This window comes from Aotus nancymaae, unplaced genomic scaffold, assembly GCF_030222135.1.
Source record: "Aotus nancymaae isolate 86718 unplaced genomic scaffold, 86718_ANA_hifiasm-v0.15.2.pri h1tg000003l, whole genome shotgun sequence".
In the NCBI taxonomy this organism is placed as follows: domain Eukaryota; kingdom Metazoa; phylum Chordata; class Mammalia; order Primates; family Aotidae; genus Aotus; species Aotus nancymaae.
This window is the reverse complement of record NW_026988414.1, coordinates 73669393-73684391: the sequence shown is the minus strand read 5'-3', so window position 1 is coordinate 73684391 and position 14999 is coordinate 73669393. Positions and strand designations below refer to the sequence as shown.

Genomic DNA, 14999 nt, shown 5'->3' with positions numbered 1-14999 from the left:
TGATGCTACTGTGAAATTCTAGTCACCCCAGCACTGGCCACTGTGTCAAGTTGTCAAAAAGAGGGTTTTGCTGGCCTTCCTTGGCCTGGTTCTTCGAGACACTTATGACCCCCTACTCCAAGGAATCCACTCTTCATGATGACTTTCCTTCTCTCCTGGTACCTAGGGAGGTACTCATTATACCCCATATATGAGAGAACTGAGAGTCACTCCAATCAGCTTCTCTGTTCTGTGGCTCAGCTCAGGACCCTGGCTGAGAAAAGCTACACTACAGCTCCTCATTTAACCCTCACAACAGTCTTATGAGGGTTTTTAAAAAAAATTTATATTTATATTTGTATTTGCATTTGTACTTTGCAGCTGAAAAACAAGCTCAAGCTCAGAGAAGGGAAGTGGCCTGTCGAAGATCTCAGGGGTAGTGGCTCAGCCGGCTTCTGAATCCAAGTCCGTCTCCAGAGGCACAAGATGGTAAAGCCGAGAGAGCAAAGCTTCCTGAAGCCTGGTACGGAGCCTGACACATTGAAGGTGTTCAGTGAATATGTGACTGAGTGAATGAACTCCGCTCAGAAGGGCATGACGAGGGCTTCTGCTTGTTTCCTCATGAGACTTTGAAGAGCTGGTTCTTGAGGAACACCTTTGGTAAGACATATGCATATAGAGCCTTTTGAGTAAGGACCACACTGACTGGCCTAAATGAGGACCATGAGCTTCTACTCCAAGTCACAAACAGGAAATCAACAGCACAGATTTTCTTCCTCACTAACTGAGCATCAACTAACTGGCTCTTAAATAGGTCAAGTAGGATGGTGAGGGGTAAGTTTCACCTACGAAGGAGGAGTAACCTGAAACCCCTGCAGTGCCTCTCAGACTGGCCAATGTCCTTTACTGAATTTACAACAAATAAAAGGCTCTTAACCTCAGTTCTTTTCATTCAGCAACCAGCTACAGTGTGAGGAACCTGCCACAATGAATACGCCACAGCTCTCGCCCGTCTGGAGTCCACAATCTGGTATCTGAGACAAGTGGACGCCCCCTGAGGGGGTGCTGGGGACCATGGCAAAGTACAGAGCCAAAACAGGAGGAAGGGGAGACAGCTCGGCAGGGTTTGAGAAAGCGAAGACAGAGAGCAAAGGCCCAGATCAGTAAGGCCCCCACCACTGCAGGGCAGTGGGGCGCTTCCACATGGCTGGAGGCTAAAGGCACTGAGGGAAGAGAGGCAGGCAGAGTTCCGCTGCAGCTCTGCCGGGAAGGGCCAAGAAAACCACACTTTTTTTTTTTTTGAGACAGAGTCTCGCTCTGTTGCCAAGGCTGGAGTGCAGTGGCGTGATCTCTGCTCCCTGCACCCTCTACCTCCCGGGTTCAAGCGATTCTCCTGCCTCAGCCTCTGGAGTAGCTGGGATTATAGGTGTGCGCCACCACACTAGGCTAATTGAAAACCACACTTGTCACTGGTTTGGAAACCTCTCTCCATGTGTTTCACAGGCTGGCTGGCTGAGTTGTCTGTGACTTTTCCTTGCTTTCCCTTCCTGTACTCCACCCAGGCTCCCAGTGTGAGGTTTCTTTCAGGCTCCAAATAAACACATTATATAAGTATCTCATGGACTAAAAAAATTCAGGGCCAGCCGGGCGTGGTGGCTCATACCTGTAATCCAGCACTTTGGGAGGCTGAGGTGGGAGGGCTGCTTGAATCCAGTTTCAGATCAGCCTGGGCAACATAGCGAGACCCTGTCTCTTTTTTCTTTCCATATTAAAAATAAAAAGTTTAGGCCTGGCATGGTGGCTCATGCCTGTAATCCTAGCACTTTAGAAGGCCAAGGCAGGCAGATCACCTGAGACTAGAAGTTTGAGACCAGCCTGGCCAACATAGTGAAACCCCCGTCTCTATTAAAAACACAAAAATAAGCTGAGTGTGGTGGTGCACCCCTGTAATCCCAGCTACTTGTGAGGCTGAGGCAGGCAAATCACTTGAACCTGGGAAGCAGAGGTTGTAGTGAGCTGAGACCACACCACTGCACTCCAGCCTGGCCAACAAGAGCAAAACTCAGCCTTAAAAAGAGCCATAGTTGACCTTGGTGCTTTCTTTTTTTTTTTTTTGAGACGGAGTTTCGCTCTTGTTACCCAGGCTGAAGTGCAGTGGCGCGATCTCGGCTCACCACAACCTCTGCCTCCTGGGTTCAAGCAATTCTCCTGCCTCAGCCTCCCGAGTACCTGGGATTACAGGACCTTGGTGCTTTCTAACCTGGTGCCTGAGAATCCGTCCTAAGAAAATATCACACAAACATTTAAAAATCTGTACCTGCAATGATAGTCATAGCACCAGGACTTCAATAGGAGAAAAGAGCAGGACACAGACATGCAAGACAGAGTGCACAGGTCCACGTCCCCTTGAAGGCCTAAACGGCTATTAAGGATCACAGCTATGAAGACAGTGCAGCGATACAGAAAAGGCTGTTACATCAATCCCAAATTACGGGCCAACCGTGGTGGCTCATCCCTGTAATCCCAACACTTTGGGAGGCGGAGGCTGGCAGATCACTTGAGGTCAGGAGCTCCAGACCAGCCTGGGCAACATGGTGAGGCCGCCCCCGCCCCCATCTCTACTAAAAAAAAAAATACAAAAGTTAGCCGGGCATGGTGGCATGTGCCTGTAGTCCCAGCTACTCAGGAGGCTGAGGCAGGAGAATCACTTTAACCAGGGAGGCGGAGGTTGCAGTGAGTTGAGATTACGTCACTGCTCTCCAGCCTGAGCAACAGAGTGAGACTCTGTCTCAAAAAAAGAAAAAACAGGCCAGGATTGGTGGCTCACGTCTGTAATTCCAACATTTTGGGAGGCCAAGGCAGGGGGATCACTTGGGATTAGGAGTTCAAGACCAGCCTGGCCAACATGGTGAAACCCCATCCCTACTGAAAATACAAAAATTAGCCAGGTGTGGTGGTGCGTGCCTCTAATCCCAGCTACTTGGGAGGCTGAGGCAGGAGAATCGCTTGAACCCAGGAGGCAGAGGCTGCAGTGAGCCAAGATCACGCCACTGCACTCCAGCCTGGGGGACAGAAAGAAGCTCCGTCTCAATAAATAAATAAATAACAATGGTTGCAAATGACTGGTAGAAATATGGAAGACTGATTTTCTGTTTTCCAATTTTTCTATAATGTGAATATGTTGTTTTTATTTTAAAAACACACAAACAAATGTATTTTTAAAAACAGAGAAAAAAAAAGGCTGGGCACAGTGGCTCATGACTGTAATCCCAGCACTCTAAGAGGCTGAGGCAAGACAATCGCTTGAGCCCAGGAGTTGAGACCAACCTGGGCAACATGGTGAAACCCTGTCTCTGCAAAGAATACAAAAATCAGGCTGGGCACAGTGGTTTACACCTGTAATCCCAGCACTTTGGGAGGCCGTGGCGGATGGGTCGCCTGAGGTCGGGAGTGTGAGACCAGCCTGGCCAGCATGGTGAAACCCCATCTCTACTAAAAATACAAAAATTAGCCAGGCTTGGTGGCCGGTGCCTGTAATCCCAGCTACTTGGGAAGTTGAGGCAGGAGAATCCCTTGGACCGGGGAGGCGGAGGTTGCAGTGAGCCAAGATTGCACCATCGCACTCTGGCCTGGGCAACAGAAAACTCCATCTCAAAAAAAAATACGAAAAAATACAAAAATCAGCCAGGTGTAGTGGTGCACACCTGTGGTTGTGGCTACTCGGGAGGCTGAGGCAGGAGGACTGCCTGAGCCCAGGAGGTCGAGGTTGCAGTGAACTATGATTGTGCTACTGCACCCTACCCTGGGTGACAGAGACAGACCCAATCTCCAAAAAAAAAAAGAGAGAGAGAGAGAGAGCCTACAAACCCAGTAAGATAGCAAGGTACACTCTCAGACCTTGCTTCCTGCCACAGGCTGTGATGTAAGGAACCATCCAGAAAAGCAATTCTAAATCACCTGGCCTGGCATTCAAGGCCTTCCAGGACCTGGCACCACTCCTCTAAAGGAATCTACCCCCAAACTTGGCCCCTTACTGTCTCCTCCCACCCCTGTCTAGTCTCTCCATGCACAAACCATTCCATACCAAGCACTGGGCTAGGGGCACCAAGAAAAAGCCTGGATTCCTGCCTTTGAGAAGCAAATAGTACAGAGAATCACACAGAAGCCAGGGCAAGAGGTGATGGCACATGATCAGCACGGTAATCGGGTGAGAGCAGACACAATGGGATCATAGAGGAGTGAGCAATTAAGCTGTCTGCGAGTCAAGGAAGGCTCTGCTGAGCTGGAATCTCAGCTGTATCTTGAGAGATGAAAGAAACTTAGCGGACAGTAAAAAGGAAGGCAACCACATTTGCAAAGCCACAGAATCTTTAAAAAGAGCTTGCATGTGTTCAGGGGATGGGGGAAGGTTATGGAGGCTGTGGATGGGGTGTGTGGAGAAAAGGGTCTGGAGTATCAGGGAACCAGTCTGAAGAGGGTGGGGCCAGACTGTAGGATTTTGGATGTGGCTCTACAAGCAATGGGGAACACCTGGAGATTTGCAGGCAGTGGTGCCGTGATCATTCTCACAGCAGTGAAGGGAGTGCAACAGCGTGGAAGGACAACAGTGGGGAGACTGCCTGGGACACAACTGTCAACATGCGTGAAGCGAGGAACAAATTGAGGGACGGCAGCTGGGGATGGAGAAGGGGAGGAACATGAGGGACTTCGGAGACCTTCCTCACATCAATGCCATGGGCTCAGCGACTCTGGGTTAGCCTGAGAATTCAAAGACTACAGGGCAGGAAAGGGAAGGAAAAGAAGAGTTGAGGCTGGGCGCAGTGGCTCACGCCTGTAATCCCAGAACTTTGGGAGGCTGAGGCAGGTGGATCACTAGAGGTCAGGAGTTCAAGACCAGTCTGGCCAACGTGGCAAAACCCTGTCTCTACTAAAAATACAAAAATTAGCCAGGCATGGTGGCGCATGCTGTAATCTCAATTAGGAGACTGAGGCAGGAGAATCGCTTGAACCCAGGAGAGGTGGAGGTTGCACTGAGCTCAGATCATGCCACTGCACTCCAGCCTGACTCTACCTCAAAAGAAAAAAAAGAAAGGAGTGCCCAAAATAAGTGATTGTGGGAGAGGAGGAACAGGTTTATCAAGGGTGGGTGCGGTGGGGTAGGGAGAGGATCTGAGAAGATACTGAGTCAGATTGGAGACAGCTGTGGAATATTTCCAGTTGGAACGATTGGGAAAGTGCAGGTGTGAGCTGGAAACAGTGGTTTGAGGCTCAGGAGGATGCTGAGAACTAGAGATCTAGATCTGGGATCGCTGGTATGTGGATGCTATTCTGAAGCCACAGAAATGAAGGTATAAAGTGAGAACAGGGTAATCCCAGCACTTTGGGAGGCTGAGGCAGGATTGCTTGAGTCCAGCAGTTCAAGACTAGCCTGGGCAACAAAGTCAGACCCCATCTCTACAAAAAAAAAAAAAAAAGCCAGGCATGGTGGTGTTTGCCTGTAGTCCCAGCTACTTGGGAGGCTGAGGTGGGAGGATTGCTGGAGCCTGGCAGATTGAGGCTGCAGTGAGCCATGATTGTGCCACTGCACTTCAGCCTGGAAAACACAGTGAGATGGACAGACAGATGGATGGATGGAAGGAAGGAAGGAGTGAGTTTAAGTTCTGAACTTCCAATAATGTGAATAAAAACAAAAAAAAGAACTCTGGAATACTCTTTTTTTTTTTTTTTTGAGACAGAGTTTCGCTCTTGTTACCCAGGCTGGAGTGCAATGGCGCGATCTCGGCTCACCGCAACTTCCGCCTCCTGGGTTCAGGCAATTCTCCTGCCTCAGCCTCCTGAGTAGCTGGGATTACAGGCACGCACCACCGTGCCCAGCTAATTTTTTTTTGTATTAGTAGAGACGGGGTTTCACCATGTTGACCAGGATGGTCTCGATCTGTTGACCTCGTGATCCACCCGCCTCGGTCTCCCAAAGTGCTGGGATTACAGGCTTGAGCCACCGCGCCCGGCCTGGAATACTCTTAAATGTACGAGACAGGAAATGAAATGGGCTGAGGAAGGTGAGAATTATCAGGATAAATGAGGCCAAGGATGGAGAGAATTCAAGAGACTGGCGAAACAAGCACGTGAGTCACAAGCAGCAGACGCATCCCAGGCTCATGACTCCCCAAGAGACCATAGGATTGTGAGGCGCGTCGCTCGTGTAAAAGACCACCAGGCAGGCTTTGTGTGAGCAACACGGCTGTTTATTCACCCGGGTGCAGGCGGGCTGGGTCCAAAAAGAGAGTCAGCAGAGGGTGGTGGGATGGGAGTTGGTGTTATAGGTTGGGGCAAGTGGTCAGTTAAAGGTGGTAATCTATTTTAGGGAGGGGAAGGGCATTACCGGATGCATGGTCACAAGGGTAGGGGTTATTTATTGTAAATAGGTATGATCACAGGGGTGGGGGTTATCAGTTGCAAGCAGAGGGGAGAGTGAGGTAGAGGGGGGGTCTTGAGAAACCCACTGTCCAGTGGGGAAGCTTTGCAAGGCTGAGCAGGAACAATGGTTGCAGGTTGCAGAGGGAGAGCAAGTAGCTGAGGCAGGAACAAGTTGTTTCACTTCTTTCTGTGGCCACCTGGTTACTTGTGGTTACTTCAGACTTTCTGGCTCCTGGGGACCATCCAGAAATGTATGTGCAGGTCACCGAGGCTATAATGGCCAGGCTTGGACTTGGAGGCCTGACATTGATCTAAGAGTGAGGATATGCCTGGGGGTGCAGTGGTGAGGGTGGAGTGCAGGGTGACACCAAGCAGGAGTGACTTTTGGTTCTTAGCACTCCTTCACCCAAAAATAGCGTTTTCTGGCTGGGTGTGGTGGCTCATGCCTATAATCCTAGCATTCCAGGAGGCCAAAGAGGGCAGATCACCTGAGGTCAGGAGTTTGAGACCAGCCTGATCAACGTGGTAAAACCCCATCTCTACTAAAAATACAAAATTTAGCCAGTCATTGCTGGTACATGCCTGTAATCCCAGCTACTCAGGAGGCTGAGGCATGAGAATTGCTTTAACCTAGGAGGTGAAGGTTGCAGTGATCTGAGATCACGCCACTGTACTCCAGCCTGGGTGACAGAGCAAGACCCCATCTCAAAAAATAAACAAACAAAAATAAATAAACAAATAAATAACCCTGTTTTCCCATCTGCCAGGCTTTCTGCTCTCAGCCCAAGCCCTCTGTGCCACAGGGCTCTGTCATTTCTCCTGAGACTCCTCCCAGCTCCTTTGGACACTGCCCGGATCCCACTTGTGGTATGCTGTCACTCTCAGTGAGCATTTCTTTTTTTTTTTTTTTTTGAGACACAGTCTTGTTCTATCGCCCAGGCTGGAGTGTGGTGGCATGATCTTGGCTCACTACAACCTCCACGTGTTCAAGCGATTCTCCTGCCTCAGCCTCCCAAGTAGGTGGAACTACAGGTGCCCACCACCACACCCGGCTAATTTTTGTATTTTTAGTAGAGATGAGGTTTCACCATATTGGCCAGGCTGGTCTCGAACTCCTGACCTTGTGATCCACCCGCCTTGGCCTCCCAAAGTGCTGGGATTGCAGGCGTGAGGCACCGCGCCCAGCCTCAGTGAGCATTTCTTAGCTCTCCTGCCAGAGGCCATTGACCACATACTGTACTCATTTACCGCGGTCTCCTGCACAGGCCTGCCGGGCAGCCCGGCTCAGCGATGTGCACTAACGTGAGCATCTCAAAGCAGCACTTGCTGATGGGTCACAGCTCGCAAATGGGCACAGCACTCTTCTCTGAATGAGCAGCAAGTACCCCTTGTTTGTCCTGGTTAAACATTACCATTTCTCTGAACACAAGATTATCTCACACCAAGTGTTCCTAAGGAAGACTTAACAGAAGAGTCAAAGTTCACCTGTCTGTCTACCCAAGTTTTAACACCCAGCCTGGCTCCGGGTGCCAAGCATAAAGGCAGGAATCCTCCCATCTGGGCAGCTGACTGGAGTCAAAGTGAAGCTGTAAGAACCTTGCCATTTTCGAATTTCCTGGGACAGTGCTCTGTTACACAGGAAAGTTCTCACAGGTCCACCTGGTGGTTCCAAGAATTCCCAAAGTTACAGTCAAGCTGGGGCTGACCCTCTCCGGGAAGGTACCAGAGTCTGCACAGGGAAATTCAAAGAACTTTGTTAACACGCAAATCATGTTTCTGCCACCACTTTCTCTTCCTACAGGAGAGAAATATTTCCAATCCTTGGGAAGCAGCCACAACACCGAGATTATCTTTTAACTGCAAGGAGGCAATGTGTGAAAGTGATATTGTGTGACTTGGCAACTTACAAACCCTGAAAGGCTTTCTCTGTTCAACGCTACCACCTAGTCCACTTCCTCTCCTTAAGATCAACGCTGTCTGCCTGGGATAATCTGGCAGAAGTGCCGAGTGGGAAAGCAGCCCCAGCACTTGCCTGGGTGGTCTGATTTTTAGTGGACTGCTGAAAAATGGACCATACAATCCTTCCCTTTAGCTTTCCACCCCTTCATCACGTTACAAGACTTAATGAGAAACTTTTGGGAGCAGACACCCTGGATCATTCCGAAGCGGGATGGAAATAGAGGATACAGAGCAGCCATAGCCAACAGAGGAATTAGGGTGTGCCAGTGGAGGCTGTGAAATCAACAACACTTGGCTTGCAGTTTCCTGCTTCCTCCTAGGAGGTGGGCAAACCTCTGTGGCACACTCATATCTTAACTTCCCATTCACAGCTCTCTCTGTGTGGTTTTCTCATAATCCCAGTTATAACCACCTGCAACGAAGAGGTCATAAAAGCCCATGCCCACAGTGCGTGATGGAAGCAGGCACTTAATAGCGAACCTTGGAGCTGGGCATGGTGGCTCATGCCTGTGATCCCAGCATTTTGAGAGGTCGAGGCCGGCAGATCACTTGAGATCAGGAGTTCAAAACCAGACTGACGAATATGGAAAAACCCCATCTCTACTAAAAAAAAATACAAAATTAGCCGGGGGTGGTGGCACATGCCTGTAATCCCAGCTACTCGGGAGGCTGAGGCAGGAGAATCGCTTGAACCCAGGAGGTGGCAGTTGTGGTGAGCCAAGATCGTGCCACTGTGCTCCAGCCTGCGCAACAAGAGTGAAACTCCGTCTCAAAACATAAATGAATGAATGAATGAAAGAAACTTAGATGAGGAAGTCAACTTAATGGTGCACTGGGAGTTTCAAAGGATATAATGAGTGAGCAGAAAACAGATTTCATGGCCGAGTAACTGTGAGAAATGCTAGGTCAAATAAAGCTGAGCCAACGTCTTTCTGCAGGATTTATCAGAGCCTTTAACAAACTAACAGGCCTTGTGAATCTTTATTTTGCTTTGTTTGTTTTTTGAGACAGAGTTTTGCTCTATTATCCAGGCTGGAGTGCAGTGGCACTCTCTCAGTTCACTGCAACCTCCACCTCCGCGGCTCAGGCGATCCTTCTGTCTCAGCCTCCTGGGTAGCTGAGTCTACAGGTGTGTGCCACCACACCAACTAATTTTTTTAATTTTTTGTAGAGACGTGGTTTTGCCATGTTGCCCAGGCCATTCTCGAACTCATGACCTCAAGTGATCCACCTGCCTTGGCCTCCCAAAGTGCTGGGATTACAGGCGTGAGCCACCATTCCCGGCAAGCACCTGTTTGATTTTTCAACAATTTACAAGGCTTGGCCAGGCGCGGTGGCTCACGCCTGTAATTCCAGCATTTTGGGAGGCTGAGGCAGGCAAATCACGAGGTCAGTAGTTCAAGACCAGCCTGACCAACATGGTGAAACCCCATCTGTACTAAAGTTACAAAAAAATTAGCTGGCGTGGTGGCACGCACCTGTAATCCCAGCTACTCAGGAGGCTGAGGCAGGAGAATTGCTTGAACCTGGGAGGCGGAGGTTGCAGTGAGCCGAGATTGCACCACTGCACTCCAGCCTGGGTGGCAGAGTGAGACTCTATCATAAAAAAAAAAAAAAAAGAAAGAAAGGAAAGAAACAACCAACTGGCCAGGCACGGCGGCTCACACCTGTAATCTTAGCACTTCAGGAGGCTGAGACAGGAAGATCACCTGAGGTCAAGAGTTCACGACCAGCCTGGCCAACATGTTGAAACTCTGTCTCTAGTAAAACAAAAATTCTGGGTGTGGTGGTAGGTGCCTGTGATCCCACCTACTAGGGAGGCTGAGGTAGGAGAATTGCTTGAACCCAGGAGGTGGAGACCACAGTGAGCCAAGATCGTGCCGTTGCACTCCATCCTGGGGCGACAAGAGTGAAACACCGTATCAAAAAAAAATAAACAAAAATGGAACAGGTAGCAATTCCCAAACCTAACTGACCACAGAACCCTGAGCACTTTCAGGATTGGCATTACTTAAAGAACTGTCTTGGCCGGGCATGATGGCTCACGCCTGTAATCCCAGCATTTTGGGAGGCTAAGGCAGGTGGATCACTTGAGGTCAGGAGTTCGAGATCAGCCTAACCAACATGGTGAAACCCTGTCTCTACTAAAAATGCAAAAATTAGCTGGGCGTGGTGGCGCGTGCCTGTAATCCCAGCTACTCGGGAGGCTGAGGCGGGAGAATTGCCTGAACCCAGGAGGCGGAGGTTGCGGTGAGCCGAGATCGCGCCATTGCACTCCAGCCTGGGTAACAAGAGCGAAACTCCGTCTCAAAAAAAAAAAAAAAAAAAAAAAAAAAAATACAAAAATTAGCCTGGTGTGGCGATGTACGCCTGTAATGCCAGCTACTGGGGAGGCTGAGGCAGGAGAATTGCTTGAACCCAGGAGGCGGAGGTTGCAGTGACCAAGATCGCGCCACTGCACTCCAGCCTGGGTGACAGAGCAAGACTGTGTCTCACAAAAAAAAAAAAAAAAAAAAAAAAACAAAACTGTCTTGGCCAGGTGTGGTGGCTCATGCCTGTAATCCAAGCACTTTGGAGGCCAAGGAGGGCAGATCACCTGAGGTCGGGAGTTCAAGACCAGCCTGACCAACATAGTGAAACCCCATCTTTAAAAAAATAATAAAAATTAAAAAAAAAAAAAATACATTTTTAAAAACTGTCTTAAAAAGCACAAGAACTGTTTTCCAGTGGTGGGGCAGGGCGGGGGGACGACAGGAAAAAAAACCCGAAGAAACAAACAACAATAAAAGTAAAAAACGTAAAAATGTAAAAAGCAGAAGCACAAGAAGATCTATATTATTCCATTTCCTCACGCTGAAGAAAAAGGTAGCTTGGCTAATACTAATTTTACTCTCTCAAGAATGGTGACAACATGATAATGTTACATTCCATTCTTTCCTTAGCCAGCCTAAAATAGCCCCAGTGTGGTTTAACACCAATGTGTGAGCTTCAGAACCTTTAAAACAGCACTGTCCTGGGAATGAGATCCAGGTCAGCCCCTTCCTGCTGCTAAACAGCTGATGACTCTGGCACAAACGATCCTCACTGAGGTCTTGGTTTCCTCATCTCTAAACTGAAGAAGTTAGAATAGAGGTCTGGGAATATTCTCAGCTCTAACCGTCAACCGTGGACTCTGAACACTAGGTCTATTTTTGCAATCCACCATTACATTGCGTGACGAAAATAAAAACGACTGTTCTAGAGAGTGACTAGGTGTGACAGTTTCTGAGTCTATTGCCTCTCCACCTGCTCTCTCCTGAACTTGGTGCCAACACCCTGAGTAAATGAAGCTGGGCTCACACCCAGGCACCCAAGGGCTGCACCTCCCAACGTCACAGCCCTGGCAGTCAAGGAAGCAGACACCACTGTCTCAAGGAAACAGCTGGCAGCTCTGACCAGAAGGAGCTCAGAGGTCCCACATCCAAAGCTGCTTCTCCCCACACCACTGAGTGCCAAGAGGAAAAGCCCAGCTCAGGATGAGGAGGAGCAAATCGCAGCCAGCCAGCCAGCTGCCTTCTTCCCACCCAGGACTCCCCACCAGATGTGGCTAGGTGACAGGACCACAGCTGCTTCCGGTCATGCCATATCCTGGGGCTGCCTGATGGACAGGCTGTCCTGCTAAAATGCAGAAGTTACTTCTACCACAGTCTGCACAGTCATTTTTAGGGCTAGAGATGAGGTTGAAGACTTTCAAGCAGCTATTAATACAGGGTAGAACTGTCTTTTCCACTGCTAGCACTGGAGAAAAGCTCTCTGCATCTTTAGACAACTGACTCCCTCTGTCAGATGGCAGCAGACTTTTTATTTCTGATTCTGACAAAACACACACACACACACACACACACACACACACACACACACACACACACAGGAGAGAAAATCATCACATACCACATACCCCATAAGGCTCCAAGATCCTACTAAAACCCAAACCCCAGTATTACACAGCAGTTTTGTAGTTAAAGTCCGTTACCAGAAGACATTGGCAGAAAAAAAAATGCAAATGTTCTTACTTTACTCAATGGATAGAAGTGACTGTTACATAAAAGACAAGGTCCTTGCGAAGGCTCTGTCAAGAAGCATTAAGCTCTAAGAGGGATGTTCAAAATTCCCTGATGTTCTAAGAAACAAGCTATCAGAATTCACCCTGAGGGCTCCTGTTGGCTAAGACGCCTTGAGACCAATAAAGAAGCAAAACATTTTCACTCTCCTGACAGCGTATAATTATTTAGTTCAGGTCTCCTTTCATTTTGTTCTGACCTTTGAAGTGATTCAAAGTGGAAAAACTCATGCTGTGAAAGGCAGGAAGGACTCCTTCAAGGACTTCTCTGACACCTGCAGGAAACTTAAAAGCTGCCAATGACCAAAATAAAGGACAAGCAGGGTGAGTTATGCGCCTGGTGACATCCTGACAGAGCAGAACGTCAGGGCTCATAATTTCACCAGCCAGCACAAACAAGCTTCCCTAGAACGGGTTTTGAGCAGACGTGAAACAAGAGGTACAGGAGCTCTGGCGCTAATGGGAGTTCAGCCCTGAGTGGTAGAAAAAGATCATCCCTGTGCTCAGCTCAAAGGCAGAAAGGTGTGGGCTTTATATAGGAAGACTGTGCTGTGGCTCATGCCTGCAATCCCAGCACTTTGGGAGGCTGAGGCCAGAGGATTGCTTGAGACCAAGATTTCAAGACCAGCCTGGGCAACACAGTGAGACCTCTTCTCTATAAAAATTTTTTTTCAAAGGAGTTAGGCCCAGTGGCACATGCCTGTAGTCCCAGCTACTCAGAAGGCTGAGGTGGGAGGATTATTTGAACCCTGGTGGTCAAGGCTGCCATGACCTCTACTGTGCTACAGCCTGGGCGACGGAGTGAGACCCTGTCTTAAGAAAGAAAGAGGCCAGGAGTGGTGGCTCACACCTGTAATCCCAGCACCTAGGGAGGCTGAGGTGGGTAGATCACCTGAGGTCGGGAGTTCAAGACCAGCCTGACCAACATGGAGAAACCCTGTCTCTACCAAAAATACAAAATTAGCTGGGCATGGTGGTGCATGCCTGTAATCTCAGCTGCTCGGGAGACTGAGGCAGGAGAATCACTTGTACCCAGTAGGCGGAGGTTGCAGTGATCTGAGATCGCGATTGCACTCCAGCCTGGGCAACAAGAGTGAAACTCTGTCAGAAAATAAAAGAAAAGGAAAGAAGGAAGGAAGGAGAAAGAAAGAAAGAGAAAGAAGAAAGAAAGAAGCGAAAAAAAAAGAAAGAAAGGAAGGAAGAAAGAGCGAGCCTACGCGTGGTGGCTCATGCCTGTAATCCCAGCACTTTGGGAGGCTAAGGTGGGTGGATCACTTGAGGCCAGGAGTTTGAGGCCAGTCTGGCTAACAAGGTGAAACCTCATCTCTACTAAAAATACAAAAATTAGCCGGGTATGGTGGTGCACACCTGTAATTCCAGTTTCTTGGGAGGCTGAAGCACAAGAATCACTTGAACCCAGGAAGTTGAGGCTGCAGTGAGCTAAGATTGCGCTACTGCACTCCTGCCTGGGCAACAGAGCAAGACCCTGTCTCAAAAAAAAAAAAAAAAAAAATGCAGGGAGGCTGTTTCTTCCTCAATTGCTGTTCAAAAGGTCAGGCCAACTCACAGGTCATTGCATCTCAACTATGCTGCCACCACACACGGGTCCATCAGACAAACGTTCCCTGTGGGTCCAGATTCTTTTAGAGCCACCCTCATCTCTCCCTCCCTAACTCAGGCTCTCGGGTCAAAACCCACTCCAAACTAGACCCATGGCCAAAGTGTGGAATTTTTATCAAGGCCATTTTTCAACTTAGGCTACCTTCACGCCCTCTCCCAGCCTTCTTTCCCTGACAAATCTCAGGGGCTCTCCTGTATTTTATACACTAGTTTGTCTGCTGGTGGAGCGCTGGCAGGTGTTCTGGGCTTTTCCCACATTTTCCCACCCCACCAGAGGCTTCACCAACTCATTATGTGGCTGTCACCCCCTGTCCTAAGGTGACTCAAGACAAGTGTCTACCCAAGAATGAGGGAATGTGATAGCCACATTTCGATTCTCCGTGAATCTAGGGGACCTCCCTAAGGGTCCGACCGTGCCTGCTCCAGTCACCTTCCCCAGCACAGCCCAGTCGGACCGACTACGTTTCTGAGTACTAGAAGACCCCACTCCCTCCAAGGCTTCAGCGCCCCGCCTCCTCTGCAGTTCCACCTGCTGCTAGTCCCGCCCTCCACGCGTTACGATAGGTCACACCTCAAAGTCTGCTCTCCCATTGGGCACATGACCCGTCCGTCCTAGCCACGTCTCCCAGCTCTGGCAAAGGAGGCTCGGGCGGCGGCCCTTGGCCCTAGAGAAATCTGGGAGCTGGGTGGAGCGGGAGGGCTCTACCTGGAAGGGGTTTACGTCCACTGGGTCCGCGAAGGGGTTGGTGTCGAAAACCGACATGGCGATCGGGGGTCGGCGGGCAAGCTCCTAGAACGCTGCTGCCTCCGAGCACCCAGACCCAGCGGCTCTTCGTGTTGACCCTCCACTTCCGGGATCGAGCCAGCAGTTCTGGCGTTGGCCTGGCGCCCTCCCCTGGGGGCGTGGTTCTATGACGTCACCGAG

General features: G+C 49.5%; 1 protein-coding gene across 2 annotated transcripts in view; it reads right to left on the bottom strand.

Moving 5' to 3' along the window:
- Nucleotides 1-14946, bottom strand: part of SCAMP2 (secretory carrier membrane protein 2) — a 31374-nt gene extending 16428 nt beyond the window's left edge. Inside the window, exon 1 of one of the 2 annotated variants that reach the window (XM_064382612.1) lies at nt 14781-14946. In XM_064382612.1, the coding sequence (XP_064238682.1) occupies nt 14781-14837 (57 nt within the window). In that variant the 5' untranslated portion in view covers nt 14838-14946. The remainder of the gene's footprint in view (nt 1-14780) is intronic. The other variant, XM_012457637.2, reaches the window with a different exon arrangement.
- Nucleotides 14947-14999: the final 53 nt, after the last annotated feature.